This window comes from Apteryx mantelli, chromosome 3 (genome assembly GCF_036417845.1).
Source record: "Apteryx mantelli isolate bAptMan1 chromosome 3, bAptMan1.hap1, whole genome shotgun sequence".
NCBI classification, from domain to species: Eukaryota; Metazoa; Chordata; class Aves; order Apterygiformes; family Apterygidae; genus Apteryx; species Apteryx mantelli.
Genome location: NC_089980.1, coordinates 46,563,326 through 46,578,676, shown reverse-complemented (window position 1 = coordinate 46,578,676; position 15,351 = coordinate 46,563,326). Strand labels below are relative to the sequence as shown.

The following is a 15,351-nucleotide window of genomic DNA, read 5'->3' as shown; positions in this document are numbered from 1 at the left end:
ATCTCTTGGGATGTTCAATGTGGAGAGTATAATCATAAATAATAATAGAATATTAATGATAAAGATGGCAATTTACAGCAGCCTTAGCTAAGGATAATATGATAAAGACCAACTCTGTATAACCATTTTAGCTTGCATCCTACTCTGTCAGACCCACTCAGTTTGAATAATTTAGTTGTTTGGAAAGGTCTTTGATCACGTCTCACACCAGGTGGTAGTCAATATTCAAGGGTACATGAAGTGTCTCCATTGCCGAAATGCCACTTGTTTGTGCTTCCTGTAACAGTATAATGTCCAGCCTCTTCCCTGGCAGTGTGAACGAAAGCAAAATTAATATCTTATAGTACCATACTTCTCTATTAGCGGTTCCTAGCTATCACAGCTCTTTTGCTGAGCCTTTGCTGAGCCTGAACCTTACTGAGCTGATCCACCGTGAACTGTGGTATAATGAAAGGTGCTGTAGCTTCTCCATGAATTCAAACACTTGTTACTGCGTGTATCCATCCAAGGTTGCACAGAGGTAACTTGGAATCTGTGCCATTCATCTCTTCATTATTGTTTGGTCTATGGAGGTAAATTATAAAGCTCTTTCCTCATCTTTACGCTTTTACTTGCTCAAAGGCACTTTTACTTTATTCTTCTGAATGCTGTAGTTGTTTAGACTGAATATGCGTCACGTAAATCCGTGCTTTTGGCTTGCAGTACCTTTGCGTTACAGTCAAATACATACAGATTCATATGTGCTCCTTGACTAGGCACATAGAAATCACTGACCCAAATATTAAGCTCCTCTAGAAGGGAGGCAATACCTTGGAAATTTTGTCTTTTTCCAGGAAAAGTTCACTAAAAACAGACGTTTTCATTCCTGAATGTGCCCACACTTTAAGTATCAGTTCAAATGTATCGCGCCAAACCAGGAACTATCAGAGTCAAGGTAGTGCTCAGCTGGCTGCAAGCAAAGATTTCTTCCACAAGTGCTAAAACCCACATTACATGAGAAATAGCGTAGGAATGGGGAGCATTCTCAAATCACATCTCAGTTATACAAACAAAATATCAAAGACTGTGCCTGCAGCAATCCAAAGATGCTAGGAACTTCCTTTACTTTTGTTCTTGAATGAAATAGTATGAATGAAAATGTTAGGATCCTAGCAACAAAAACCGTGCATTCGTGCAGTGAAAACCCAGGATGATTGTAAGAACAAATAATATCTGTTTCATCAAACACAGCACTTGAGGACTCCACAGCCCTGTCCCACAAGCAGCAAAGAGCTCTGACCACCAGAATCAACCTTCCCGAGACCTCCTTGGCCCCACCACCTCAGCCCAGCTCTCTCAGCCCCACTGTGTAGAAACAGCTTGTTGCTAATATAAGATCTCTGTAATGTGGTGCTAGAGCCATCTTGTGATAGAGGATTTCCTACTTTTTTTTTTAATTAAAAAAGCTACTTTTTAAATTCTGATTTAAGTTATAGAGCCCACATAACACAGCTGGATACTTAAACCCATTATCTCCGGGAGCTAAAGTGAGTCCTTTGAGGATTACACTCACTCACTGCCAGACTAGTGGAAAATCTTGCTTCACATCTGATCAGCCGTCAGAGATGCAATTTTGGTCCTCATCCCAGGGACACTGGAGATTCATAGTGCCTGACATTTATTTAAATGTTGCTGATGGTTACAGTGCCCTCCAAACACTGGATGTAGCAAGAAAAACCTTCCCAGAATTACAACGATTCACAGCTGGTAAAAACAACCAACAACTGCTGTTTTAAAAAATAATCCAAATTAATAGGAAACTATTAACCCTGGAGTAATTTCTAAAATAGGTCTATGCTGCCAAAATAGCTAGAAAAGAGAAAAAAAATACAAGATCAAAAACCTCCAGTACTCAGTCAGGTCTAAAAGCATAGGCAAACTCTGTTGCAGAGTAGAGCTAAGTGAACTGTAATAAATGTTCCAAATACTTTGATGACTCTGGATCTTAGAAGAAGAAAAGACTGAAGAAAAATCTTTCCTTCTAAGCCAGTGCATAAAATTCAGGATTTGGCCCCATGATGATTTGACAATGTCAGACAGGAAAGAACTGCATCTGAATGTGAATTAGTTACTGAAATATCACATGCCAGTTAGTATTCACCAAACACTGTGCACACACTGTGGCCCTGATTCTCAGAACACTGCTATTCAGAGGAAAAATCAACAACATGATGAGTTAATCTTATGAGTTTGGGTTTATCAGTGACAAAAATCCCATGTTTATTGCTCACTTCTGAAGTTCTGCTGACATTGGCAGGAGCTTTTGAGCAGGTACTGCCTAATTCAGACACCTAAATTAGGCACTGAAAATAGGGGGTAACTGAAGCAACCATCACTTTTTCTCATCTGGCGAGAAAGCTCTGATGAGACTGACTAGCCTTTCTAAGCTAGGCAACAGGACGCCTCCATTTGAGGACTGATAATCTCTAAATAGGAGACTTAAAATTATTTTCTCCCAAAGATGCATTTCCTAATGTGTTTAATTTTGCTTCAGAGCCTAAAAAGTCAGAGCGAGATAGAAAACCTATGAAGAATGCCAGCACCTTGAACGCTTCAGAAAAAGCATCAGAACAAAGTATGGGTTAGGGATCCTGGCGCTGCTTTCCAAAGTCAATTACATTATCCCTTCCAGCCTAAGCTGCCTGCAAAATGATTATAGGAATATATAGCAGGCAGTTTCAAACAGGTAATGCATGCAGCTCTACTGCCCCATGCAGCCCCTGCGGGAGCTCCTGGGACCTGGGCCTGAGGGCACGTGACAATTCAGAGAAGAGAGGGCACCCTCACAGCTTAGCTTCTGCCTGTGTTTTGGGCAAGTTCACGTGTCATGACCTTCGAAAGCCTGCATTAGAGCTCTCAGCTATTTCCTACGCAGAAAATGTGCCCTGCAAACCCTGTTCAGATGCTGCAATGGAGGTGGACATCCTGCCTGTCAGAGCACTGGGAAGAGCCAGCCCTCCCGAGCACTTCTGTCGCCCTAAAGGCTCTGCCAGAGGCCCAGCCAGTGTGTGCCAAGGCAACATCTTGTCTCTGCTTTTTTTATGATATTTCCTTGTCCCTGGGTTTTCTGCTATATTGTTAGCTCCAGGCTTCTTTGCTCCTTGCAGCCTAGGGTATAGAGACCACAGATACCCCTGCTCCCCATTTCTGCAGCACCAGATTGCATGGGAAGAATCACTGTGCCCTCTGTTTTCTTTATTTTAGTGCACCAGCGTAGAGCAGGGCACAGTTCAGCCCAAAGAGAGTCATTCAGATTGATTTTTTCAGCTGAGTTGTTCTGCTTTTCTTCCAACCCCTCTTTCAGCATTATCCCATTAAAACTGCCTGAGATCTGAATTTTTCACTGGCTAGCATTAGGCAGTAATTAATCCACTGGACAGTTTCATGTTGATGCTTTCCAAAAGGAGAGCATCCAGGAATAAAATACAGGCTTGTGCTGTGCAGCAATGAATAAACTGCATAAAGACAGATCATTCCCTTTCAGTGTACACAGTCTGGCAGGTCATCCCTGGGGATATGGGCAGGGAGGAAAGGAACAAGACTGAGGTGAACATGGCATATATTTGGTGGAAGTTTTTTTGTAGATAGATGGAAAAGATAACAGTGAAGGTTTTTTTCTTAAGCTGATGACTTGAAATGATGGTAAGCATGTCACCAATTTTGTATAAGGATATTTAGGATGTGCATTTTTGCAACTAGAATTGTCTCTTCCTCTCACAACAGATGATAAACTTTAAAAGTAGTATCAACTGTGAAATGAGTCAAAGTTAGGATGAAATTGGCACCTCAAAGATTCTCCTCTCCCCTGCTCACTACAGCCAAAGCCATAATGCTCTCCGTTCTGGTTCGGACCAGCTCCCTGAATCATTATTTTCTAGAAGTTGTCATTTGTCCAAAAGCATTTCAGTGCTGTGGTAGGTAGTGCATATCTTATTCCGGTCTATGACTCAGAAGTTGCCATCTTTTATTACCAGGTGTCAGTTGATTTCTATTTATATGGACTTTCTAATTGCCTAATTACACTGAGAAAAGGTGACAACAAAACAGAAACTGCAACAGCAAGGAGCTGTTTGAACCAATCCATAGCTCTGAGACATCTGTCAGCTTTATAGGTTTTCTTGTCCAAGGTAGAGAAAGTGTAGGGGAAACATTAAGGTTTTGAGAGGTCGCTGTCAACACTCTCCAGAGAGCAGTGTAATACTGTGTCACATAGGCATGTGTGTTATATCTGCACAGCAATGAAGGTGCTAATGGATCCAAAGATGATGATGTTTGTAGACATTCTGAGGAAAATGCCAGTGTCTTGGTTGCCTTAAACAGCGAGCACTGTTAATGATGCTTCCATGTGTGTGTCACATACCCAGCTAATGACATGCACTGATTTTTTTCACTGTTCTTAAAGGCAATACAGTTGGCAAAGAGTACCAGACATCTCCAGTACCAATACCAACTACACAAATTGCCACCACAACCCCAACACAGATGACCACAACAACAGACCCTGTCACCACAACACCAAAACCAACTACAACACCTGCGACAACCAGAACCACAACAGTTGCAGCTGCAGCCAAGTCTCGACCTGCACTGCATAGAGTTAGAGATACAGGTCAGTAGCATGAACTATGAAGCATTGTTTTTTTTCCTGAAGTTGGAGTTTTCGTAAAATTTAAGGAACAGGACATGAAGTTAAAAACGCCACTATTTAGTAGATTGTGAACATGTATTCAGCAGTTCAATGTAGAAATATTAACAGCAGATAAAGAAATTCATTCCAGCAGATGGGCTGGAGTTAGAGTTGCAGTATTGACTTTGAGATACATACAAAATTAGTGTGTTTCTTTTACACTTAAACAACGTGTGTAGATTCTCTGAGGTAAGAGTGGCTATATTTAACTTAGTTCATCTGCAATACACAATGCAATTATGGCTAGTCCTTACCTCTACCTATAATATACTGATATATAAGCTGCTTCATGTGGGAGTAAACTCTTCATCCCCAAATGCTTTTGTAATTTTCAGATATAATAGTCAACAAATATTTCTTTGATTCATATACCTGGACTGAGAGTTCAAAAAATAGGTCAAGACTCTGTTTAGAATTAATTTTGTGATAACTTTCCAACAAGTGAGAGTTGTAATATATGTTTTTGTAACAACTCTTGAATTTTAAAGATGAAAACACCCTAAAGGAGTTCTTCTCGTATGATTTTTGCACATACAGCTTTCCTCAATCTTTTCTTCTTCCCTTCATTTATTCTCATTCATTAACATTGTTTTTTTGGTTCAGTACCTGAAGACAAAATCCCTTGTTTTTAGGCTCTAGCAGTATCCACCCGGCATATTCATCTGTGGTAGCTGCAGCATCAAGTAAGTACAGTGAAGAAGTATGTGCCACAAGACATGGAGTACTGCATATTTTAAGGCAGCAATGATTCAATAACAACCTTTAAAGCCTCAGCAAACTCAATGCTTGCAGCCAAGTCTGGATATAAACCAAAAAATAGACGCTTGGTCTGATTGTCAGATGCTAATCATCCACAGCTTTGGAGAAGCCGTTCTAGTGGTACCTGCACATTTCAGCCTTGACAAACGCTAGGTTTGGCAAAACCTGAGATGAAACTTGTGCTGTTTGAATCATATTTTCATATTGCTTTCTGCAGTCTTAGTCTCTCAAAGATTTGAGTTAGTTGTAAGATAGATAATACAGATGGTTGCATAGCTATCTAAACTTAGAGCTGAGAGCTCTGAAATGCCAACTTAAATTAGACCAATGCTCTTTCAAAAACCTCAGGCTGTGGTTCTGAGCCTGGCATAAATGTGATGTTATTTCTGGCATCACATTCGTGTTATTGACAACAAAATCATGGCTGTTCAAAGCTCTTCATCCTGATCCAGAAGCCTGCTTCCATTCTAGCCTGCAAGCTGCAATACAAATATTTAGAGGAGCTTTCCCATACAATGTGCAATTGCTCAGCTGTGTGGTCAAGTAAAGGAGAATACTTTCAGCTGTTTCTGAGTGCTGCAATATGATTGCTTTCAAATAAAAAGGGAGGTGGGCCATCATTAGGTTTTATGTTGTGTCACTATTTCTGAATGCCTTGAGCTCAGTTCTGCTCTCACAAACATGACTAGAGCCATCCCTGTAGCCTAATAATTCAGACCCAAAGCACATGGCAGGCATCTTCTGGTCAATTCAGGTGTTCAGAAAAAGCATCATGAAGTCAAATTTAGCTGCAAGTCCAGAAGTCTCATACCTCTCTATGTCTACCTGGAAAGCCCGGAGAGAAAGAAAGGGGATGAGGTAAAAGGTTTTGGTTTTTTGAGGCATTCATGCAATAAGGCAAGTGTTCACCCTCCAGGAAAGCTATAGCTGAGCCTTTCAAAGAGTGTGTGTATGTGGGGGGAGTGTTCCATTTCCTACCTGCCCACACCAAAGGGGCAACAAGTACCTGAGGCCCCGTAACCATCTGCCTTCTTTAATTCCCTCATCTTCTGAGGACTAAGTGCAAGTGACCCTAGGCAGGATTTGTATGCTCCTGCCTTCTTTCAGGGTGCTGGGGGTTAATCTTACAGAGCAAAATTTGCAGATATGTATATGGCAGGATTTACTCAAGTGCCAACACAATTCGGTGGGCTTTAGATTCACTGTGAATCTGCCTCATTTAGCACCTAATGCCCCTGTAAACCTGGTCCTATTTGTTGTTTTCTTTCCCATTTCACGTTCCTGCAGGTTGAGAAAAAATGAGGACTTTATTGTTTCTACTGATAATTAGAAAAAACTATTTGAGGTTCCCCAGTTAGTAAGAGATCCATCTTAAGAGTGAAGTTCTGGCAGCATTGAAATCAGTTTGAAGGTTGTATGTCTTCAATAACACCAAAGTTTTAGCCAAAAAATGAAAAAATAAATAAAAAGCCTCTCACTTTTGCAAATCCTTCTAAAGCCTCCTCACTGCAATTTGGATGCATGTTTCTTCATAATGCTCTTTACTGAAGTTCTAATGTAAATTAATCCCTAAAAGATTAAAATGTCAGATTTAGGGACAGTTAATTGTGAGCTAGAGGAGTAGTGGAGACTTACTTCTGATTTCATGGACTTTATTTTTAGAACCCTGTCTATACTCGGTATTTGACTTCCTGACTTCTCCTGATGTCTTCTTGATTCTTAAGAGAAAAAATGGCTAAAACCCGCAGAAATTACAATATATTTCTGAACCTATGACCACAGTATATTTCTGAACCTATGAAGTAGTATCATCAGCTTTTTCTGTCTGAGGAGCCTTTAGGGCTCACTCCTATTATTCAGACTGGAGTTTCTGATGATGCCCTTGTCTTTACCACAGTTTGGCTTAACTGGACTCTAAAAAAAAAAAATAAAGAAACGTTGCGGGCAGAATCAAATGTTCTCCTGTCTGTCTTGGCTCACAGAGGCTCACAGATCTACCTCTCACTATATTGGTAGTTTGCCTGCAAAAGACACCTCAAAAGTAAATACCCTTGAAATAGAGCACAGTCAGAATGAGCACTGCTGTGGCTGCTGTTAGCTAAGGTGTTTCCATTTCCAGTCACTGGCATTGGCAAAAGTTCACAGGACCAAAAGCAAAGCAAGACTTACAGCTTTCAGTGTCAGAGCAGGGTGCTAAAACTGCCCATCCTAGCCCTTGCTGTTCTTGCACTTCTTTCCCCTTTATCTTCCATAGTTGTCAAAGATATGGAATCAGGGAAAATACCTGACACTCCGCTCCACTGCAGGACCCCTGCTTTAAACACTTTTTGATGAGGCAGAACTGCTAAATGTGAAAACACTGATGCAAGTAGCTTGACACTGGACAGGTTATTCCTACGTGCCTTACAAAAGCACGTAGCACTTCCCTGGTGCAGTAGGCAGAAAACAACTCTCCTGAGTGGGGAGAACTGAGAGGAGCAGGCTTTGAAAGGGGATCCAGACTCTCCTGCTCTGGGCAGAACTTTGATTTCAGTCGCGTTGTAGTACAACCATGGCTTTTGCTTCTTCCCAACAGCAGTTAACCAAGCACACGCCAAAGTGCGGCAAATGCATTTGCCCTCTCCAGTCACAGCTCTTCAGGCAGTCCTTCCTTGCATAGCTGCTTCGACCCTGGATAAGGACTGGGCATATGTCCAGTGCTTCTGTGAACATTGGGATCATAGTCAGTCATATCATCAACCTACCATGTGTGACACAGAGCAGAGTCCCATGTTAAAGCCCTGAGCTGGCAATTCAGCATCAGCCAGGAAGCGCCTGGGCATCCTTAGGGAAGCCACTGCCCTGTATTTGGTATCTCAGTTCAGCTGTTGCATCTCTTTTCTTTTCAGGCCATGACTCTAAGCTGGTGCTGTCTGCAACAGTACTCTACAGTGCTTTCTGTCCCCAGCTGAGAGCACCATTCTGGCACTACTATAGTAGTAAGAAAAGGAAAAAAGAGGGGCAGAGTGTGGAGAGAAACAACAGTATTACAAATACTACAGAAAGCATTGAAAGGTCTTACCCAGCAGTGCATAACCATCAGGGTTTATATGCACAGGAAGCACTGGAGAACAGCTGGAGTTTGGATGCTGCTTTTATCTCCGAAGTTAACCCCGACCCACCAAGGGTGCTGACAAAGTTCCAGCGGAGCCTCCTGCCACTCATGCTTTGTGCATGGAGTAGCTGCTCCCCTTCTCATACAAGTCCCAGCACTTGCAAGGTCTGCTCCAAATTGCATTTCTCTCTGCTGCCCTGTCAGCTATTTTGGCCCATCCTTTACTGCCTCCATGCCTCCCTGTTCACTATAGGATTTGCTCCCAATCATGGGCTGAGATCTGTTTCTAGCCACAGATCTGAGTGTATCTGCATGTCACTGATCCCAGACCCCAATTAGCTCTCTGTTCTGCCTGGCCATATTTAATCTGAGCCCTCCAGAACTGATCTCAGTTTTGCATTGCACATTCATTCCTTGCTCTGTTAGCTGCTCGTTATTTACACCCATTCTCACAGTTTACAACCACAGCATCAATCTGAAATGGGACCTCTCTGATCTGGGTATTTAAAAGGTTTCTCTGCTCCACTGCTTTAATTTCTGACCCAGTTCTTGGGCTTCACTCGGTGACTGCCCATCCCCATTTCTTTACGGACTTCAGCTCCAGCAAAGCTCTGCTTTAATGAACACCCACATTTACATGCCACAGACTCACTGGCTTCTTGTATTTGAAAGAAGAACAACCCTTGCAGGCCCTGGAAGTGCAATTCCAACTTTTCCCCTTTACCACCACCATGTTTGTCCCAGCCAACGAAGACCTAGCAGAAATCAGCTTACTGTGGGGCTGCTGGCAACGTCCCTTTGGGTGGCACAGCAAGAGTAAACAGCCCCACAGCCCAGCACAGTCAAAAGGAGCTGAAAGGGAAAGCTAGGCTGCCAACAGGGATGTGAAGGGCACGGCAGGCTTGGATGCAAGTTTGGTGGCATAAAATACTTCTGATACTGACCTAATCTTTCTCTTACCCCCCTCTCATACTCTGTTGCTACTGTCCTTGTAGACAGTGTTATATCCTGCTCAGTTGTGGCAAACCCAAAAGAAGGAGAGCTCTCAGGCTCAATGTTCATTTTCTTTAGACTCTTTGGCACACACAGATCTCCAGTGTGGGAAGCGTAAACTGCAAAACTCCATACAACACTGCTGCATAAACAGACATTTCACTCCAGAACCTGAAAACTCAGCCTCATTTGCTAGCTGAGGGTCTTCAGGAGAAGAAGCTGTCTCTCGAGACAGCTCCCTTCTCTCAAGACAGCTCCTAGAAATCCAATCAAAGGACTTCCAGTGGCCTGGAAATGTTCCAGTTTGGGTCAACTATAAAATATTTGCTGTCACCTAATTTTGCAACGCCAAGGCCCCAAGGAGCAGCAATTCCTATTTTCTGAACCAACCATTCAAAATGGTCTCCTTTACAATATCTTACTGATAAAAATGTCTCATGGACCTTAGCCCAAAGTTCACAGAAGTCAGCTAAAATATTCTCATTGATTTCAGCAAGCTTTGGAATTAATTGGGAAAAACTAATGAATAAAAGCTCGTTGAAGAATAAGTTCGTTAACAAGCTTCTTAAGAATAAGTAATGAAATGAAAAGCATGACTAAAGACATAATTTTCATCTACAAAACCTTTAGTATTTTTCAACAATGGGAATTTAATATATTAACCCAATCACCTTAAAAAAGCCTTTCTTGAAGACAGTGCTGAAGATATTTCAGACACATGAATTCTCCCACATTCATATTGTCATTGTCTCATTATTTACAGTCTACCTGCTTGCTTGTGTCTGCTTACTGTTTCTTGTTGCAGGCTGTAAGCTAGCTGCAGGAAGCGTTATATTTGATCTGGTTTGGTATTTCCTACCTCCCACAGCCAGCACAACTGGTTGGTACTGAAATATAAATAAAAATAGATAACAAGTGTAAGTAATTGAGAAAAGGAAAATTCTAACTGGAAACAAATCACAGCAATAACTACAAGCTTTTTTAATGTAGACTAGAGTCCTATTCAAGTAATATTCATAACTGAAGTGAATGCTAACTAACCTTTTCTATGTGACAGACCAAAGCAATTCTCTTTTAAGCTGACTCCAGCTATACAGTGCTAACAACTGAGAAAGTATGCTAATGAAAACTCTCTCTGTATGAACTATTAACTCTGATAGCTATAAAATGAGACTAAATGGAAATCCCAGGTAACAGTAGTTTTGAACCAAGCATGGTGTTAATTATACTTTTCCATTCTGATGTCTTCTTAGGACAGATTCAGGCTGCACAAGGAAGAAGACAGAATACAGGTATGTTTTAAATTAATAAGAACTAGTAGATTTTTATCACTATAATATTAGAAAACATTATATTTAAGTTCCATGTACTAACCAATATAATGTTTTCAAAGCATTCAGGGGCACTTCCACTTCCTCAAATAACAGGAATATTTTACGACCCAGTACAGGTAATGGCATTAAAATATCTTCTCTAATTTCTCCCTATAGCTAGTTCCACCACTCATGTCTACTGAGACATGTAGTGATGTGTTTTATTTCCACTCCTAATCACATTCTTAGCAGGATGCAATGCTAGCAGGCATCACATTGGTTATTGCATGTCAATAGTATAACTTCTAGAAAAAAAGAAATGGAAATAATTCAACTTATAATTGTTCTCAAAATAGAATTCTAAACCCATTTATAAAGGTCTTCTATAACATTTCCTGTTGCAAAACAGCAAGAGAACTTTGTGTATATGCAAGTTTGGGGACCACTGGCCTGACTCTTAGAGGAGATGAGTGCTTTCAGTTTCCAGGGACTGAGCTTGATCAGCACCTCACAGGACACACTGTCTGTTGTTACAGTGCACAGGTGAATAGCTGCACTGTGCAGCACCTACTAACATTTAAACCCTTTTCTTCTTTTGGTCCCCTTTTCTGCTTTTAAATTCATTATTTTTAATCCATAGTTTCCATCTTCCTTTTCCATTTGGTTTGAAAACATGTATAGAAAGACAGTTTGTGGCCTCTGTGTACCTTGCTATCGTGCTTATGTCTCCTAGCCAACTGATGTCTCACCTCTAACCTTTCTGTTCAATCACGTAGGTATTCAGCGTCAGGAACCTGTTGCAGCCTTCCAGAAGCCTGCCAGATCTCCAGTCCATCTGGGTGAGCAGGACTGCTAGGAGTAGTTTTTCTGCTCTCTTTCATAGTTTTAGTAATCCAAAATAAACCCACAGGCAGCATTTCAGATTGTTTTCATGTATCCTGGAGGAACACCAGAGCAATCCACATGTACTGAATGCTAACTAGCAACTTCCTGAATGTGAAAAGCAAAGGACAAGCTCAGTCACTGGTGAGCTGTTGTTTCAGGCCATGGGAATGAACATCTACCACAATGTTTGCAATTTTCCTTTTTTTGTTAGTCAAAACGTGGAACAAAAAAAATCAGCTCTGTGTAGCCTATCAGGTCTATGAGCAAGCTAAATTTTCTTCTCTTCCTGTTGTTCCTAGAAGCCTCCAAGCTGATTGCAGCCATGGAGATTGCCTTTAATACTGAGGGTAGAAACATCAGCTATACTTTCCTTCTTCCCTGGCTGTGCAATTCTTTAACCTGTTTCATCAGCAAGCAGACGTTTCAGTGGGCTCTCTGGAAGGCTACTGACAACTTTACAGGGTTCCAGAGCACCCAGCTCATGTATAAATATTACTTCTCATTCAACCAGAGAGCAAAGTTGCTCAGAAGCAGCTTTTGTCAGGGAGCAGCCAGCGCCAGCCACCTCAGGAGGGAAGGGTGCTGGGTGATGACACGGCAGGCAGGGCAGCACTCACCAACAAGGTCTGGAGACACGCAGACCCCAAACAAGCAGAGCAGGTCTGGTGGCAGTGTCCAGGGTCAGCTGACAGCCCAGACAAGTCCAAACTAATGAAGGAGGTCTGAGGTCAAGGCAGGACGTCAGGCCAGCAAGGCAAGGTCAGGCTCAGCATGGTACAAGGCTGGGCACAGACATACAGGATCACAGAACCACAGGATGGTTGAGGTTGGAAGGGACCTCTGGAGGTCATCTAGTCCAACCCCCCTGCTCAAGCAGGGTCACCTAGAGCACGTTGCACAGGATTGCGTCCAGGCGTGTTTTGAATATCTCCAGAGAAGGAGACTCCACAACCTCTCTGGGCAACCTGTTCCAGTGCTCTGTCACCCTCACAGTGAAGAAGTTTTTCCTCATGTTCAGATGGAACTGCCTGTGTTTCAGTTTGTGCCCGTTGCCTCGCGTCCTGTCACTGGGCACCACTGAAAAGAGTCTGGTCCCATCCTCGCGACACCCTCCCTTCAGATACTTGTACACATTAATAAGATCTCCTCTCAGCCTTCTCTTCTCCAAGCTAAACAGGCCCAGCTCTCTCAGTCTTTCCTCATAAGAGAGATGTTCCGGTCCCCTAATCATCTTTGTAGCCCTGCAATGTAGCTCAGGCACGGAGCAAAGGCAAGAGTCTGAAGTTAAGTGCTGCTCCTGAACTGCACGGGTGGAGGTCCCCAAGCAGGCTCAGATGTTTCACTGAAGCCTGGTCCAAGGCTGTGCTGTGTTGGATCTACCCTTGCACACAGGCAGCCAAATCCCCTGGGTAGGGAAGAGGTTACAGAGCCTGTTGGTCCACTCAGCACCCTGACAGCTTTCCTGAGGGCTAGAAAGTACACAGCGGGGATATTGCAACAGGAGAGAGCAATATAGCTGTAGATGTTAACGTCAGATGCCATCATTATGCAGTATGACTTCCTGGATAATACAGGCCAAGTAAGTTTACCCAGCAATGTCTCCCTCAAAAATGACAAATTTTCCTCACTTTTCCACTACTCCTCCTTGTTTCAGTCAGTCTTTCCTCTGATTTCCACCCTTGTTTGTGTTTCTCATGTTCTTTTTGCCATACCGGTGTCACAGCCATTTCCTTTTTCTACCACACATTTTTTTTCTCTCCCTCAACTCCCTTTGCCCTTGTCAAAATCCAGTGCCCACCTTCAGAGGAGAGATAGATGGGCAATACTTGCCTGTACAGAACAGTAGGGCAAATAGGTTGCCTGTAAATGTGCCACTCACAGCAATGTGATAAGTATGTGACACCCTAGACAGGAGAATGATAGCCCAAGATGGCAGACTTGCCTGGCTGGCAGGATTAAAATGGGAAGAGTCTTGTGATCTGGACCAAAGGATGCTAAAGGAGGCCAACCCTCAATCTATCAGAATCTGTGCCTGCGAGGCAGGGGGAAACAGTGCTGAGACTTGTTTAACTCAAAGTCAGCATTTAATTCTGCCAAATATATTGACTTGAAACATCTTAAGATTCTCCCCCAAGGTGATTACAAAACATAAACCTCATGAATGACTCTCTTTTCTCAATCACAGAAGAAGGAAAAACCCCACAGACACATACTTGCCATGTTCCCAACGAGTCCTGATCTTTTTTTCAGCCCAGGTTCTGGCAGCTCAGATGTGTTTCTTCCAAGCAGCCAGTTTCTCTAATGATCAAAGGGAAATTCCTGGACAACTCCTTGCTTTCTTGGAAAGGAGTGTTGTTTTTCTTGATCCTACCAAGCGAGCACACACTTTTCAGCAAACAACAATGATCAATTCTACGGGCTTGGCTGGGCTCTTGAGTAACTTCATGTCATCAGCTCCTGTTAGGAAAAAGGTGTGCTGGGAAAACACCCATCCCCACACACCATTTTCCTGCTCTGCTTCTCACTACGCATTCTTAAGAACATCCCATCTCTTCCAAGATCTTGACAATGCACATCAAATCTCTTGAAATTCCTTACTTGCTCAAGTACTGAGTCCAGAATTTTTTTCAAGACAATTATACTCAGGAGGTTTTTTTTTTTTTTTAAGCCAGTCTTGTAGTATTTTAAAAATCAACCCTTCATTCTTTATGGGCATCATCAAGTAAAAAAAAATCCTTGGTTACATACAAGAACACTCATTTCCCTTTTAGATGTACATTTTATCGAGAATCTTTTTTGTCATTTACCTAGGACTACATGCAAGAAATACAGTATATGTGCACAGATTTACAGATCACCCAGAAAGCTGTATATTCTCCATATTTGCAGCCAGCTACCCAAAATCCTTGGCCTCTACCACTTAACTAGTATTCATTTCTTCATTAAGAATGAAAACACAGGGGTCATCTCACCACACAAAGTTTTAAAGGATGCAAGCCATGCAAAGACTTCTCAAAGAAGCAATAGACAGCACTCACTTATGGGGATTTAGAAGGACTAGAGCACTTGTTATTGGCTGAGTAAAAGTAGTTCTTGAGAAGAGTAGATCTAGAGAAACTTCAGCAGTGCTCCTATTGACAAAAAACAGTCTTTACATAGAGTTACTGAAAAACGTCTTTCTTCTCTGAGGTTAAACAATCCAGAAGAGTTAGAGGAGCCAATGCTTCAGTCACACAACATAATGCCTTGGACTGACAGTCCTTGACAATGAGGTGGCAGCAGAAGCAAATCTGTGATATGTGAGACAGGTATGTTCCCTTGTTCTAAAAGTCCTTCAGTTCATGTCCCTGCTTACAAAGAAGAGAAAAGATGTGTAGACTCTTTGTGAAGCTCCTCAGCTTGTTTCATGCGCAACACAGTTCCTACATTTTTAAACATCTTTTTCTCCTGTAACCTACACAGTCAGCATATTTGTGGTATAGAAGACTCAAGAAGGGTGGGGGTCTTTCTCATGATCTGCTCTTTGGCTATTTTTTTCATCCAGTCAGGCTGAAAAGTAGCTTCATATGAATTTTTTGTTT

At 42.1% G+C, this 15,351-nt stretch overlaps 1 protein-coding gene across 2 annotated transcripts in view; it reads left to right on the top strand.

The window, feature by feature from the left end:
• The window catches only part of VIT (vitrin), a 64,863-nt gene that overhangs the window by 29,531 nt on the left and 19,981 nt on the right, over nucleotides 1-15,351 (top strand). Inside the window, exons 7-11 of one of the 2 annotated variants that reach the window (XM_013943959.2) lie at nucleotides 4,442-4,648; nucleotides 5,359-5,409; nucleotides 10,826-10,864; nucleotides 10,966-11,022; nucleotides 11,662-11,724. In XM_013943959.2, the coding sequence (XP_013799413.1) occupies nucleotides 4,442-4,648; nucleotides 5,359-5,409; nucleotides 10,826-10,864; nucleotides 10,966-11,022; nucleotides 11,662-11,724 (417 nt within the window). The remainder of the gene's footprint in view (nucleotides 1-4,441; nucleotides 4,649-5,358; nucleotides 5,410-10,825; nucleotides 10,865-10,965; nucleotides 11,023-11,661; nucleotides 11,725-15,351) is intronic. The other variant, XM_067293289.1, reaches the window with a different exon arrangement.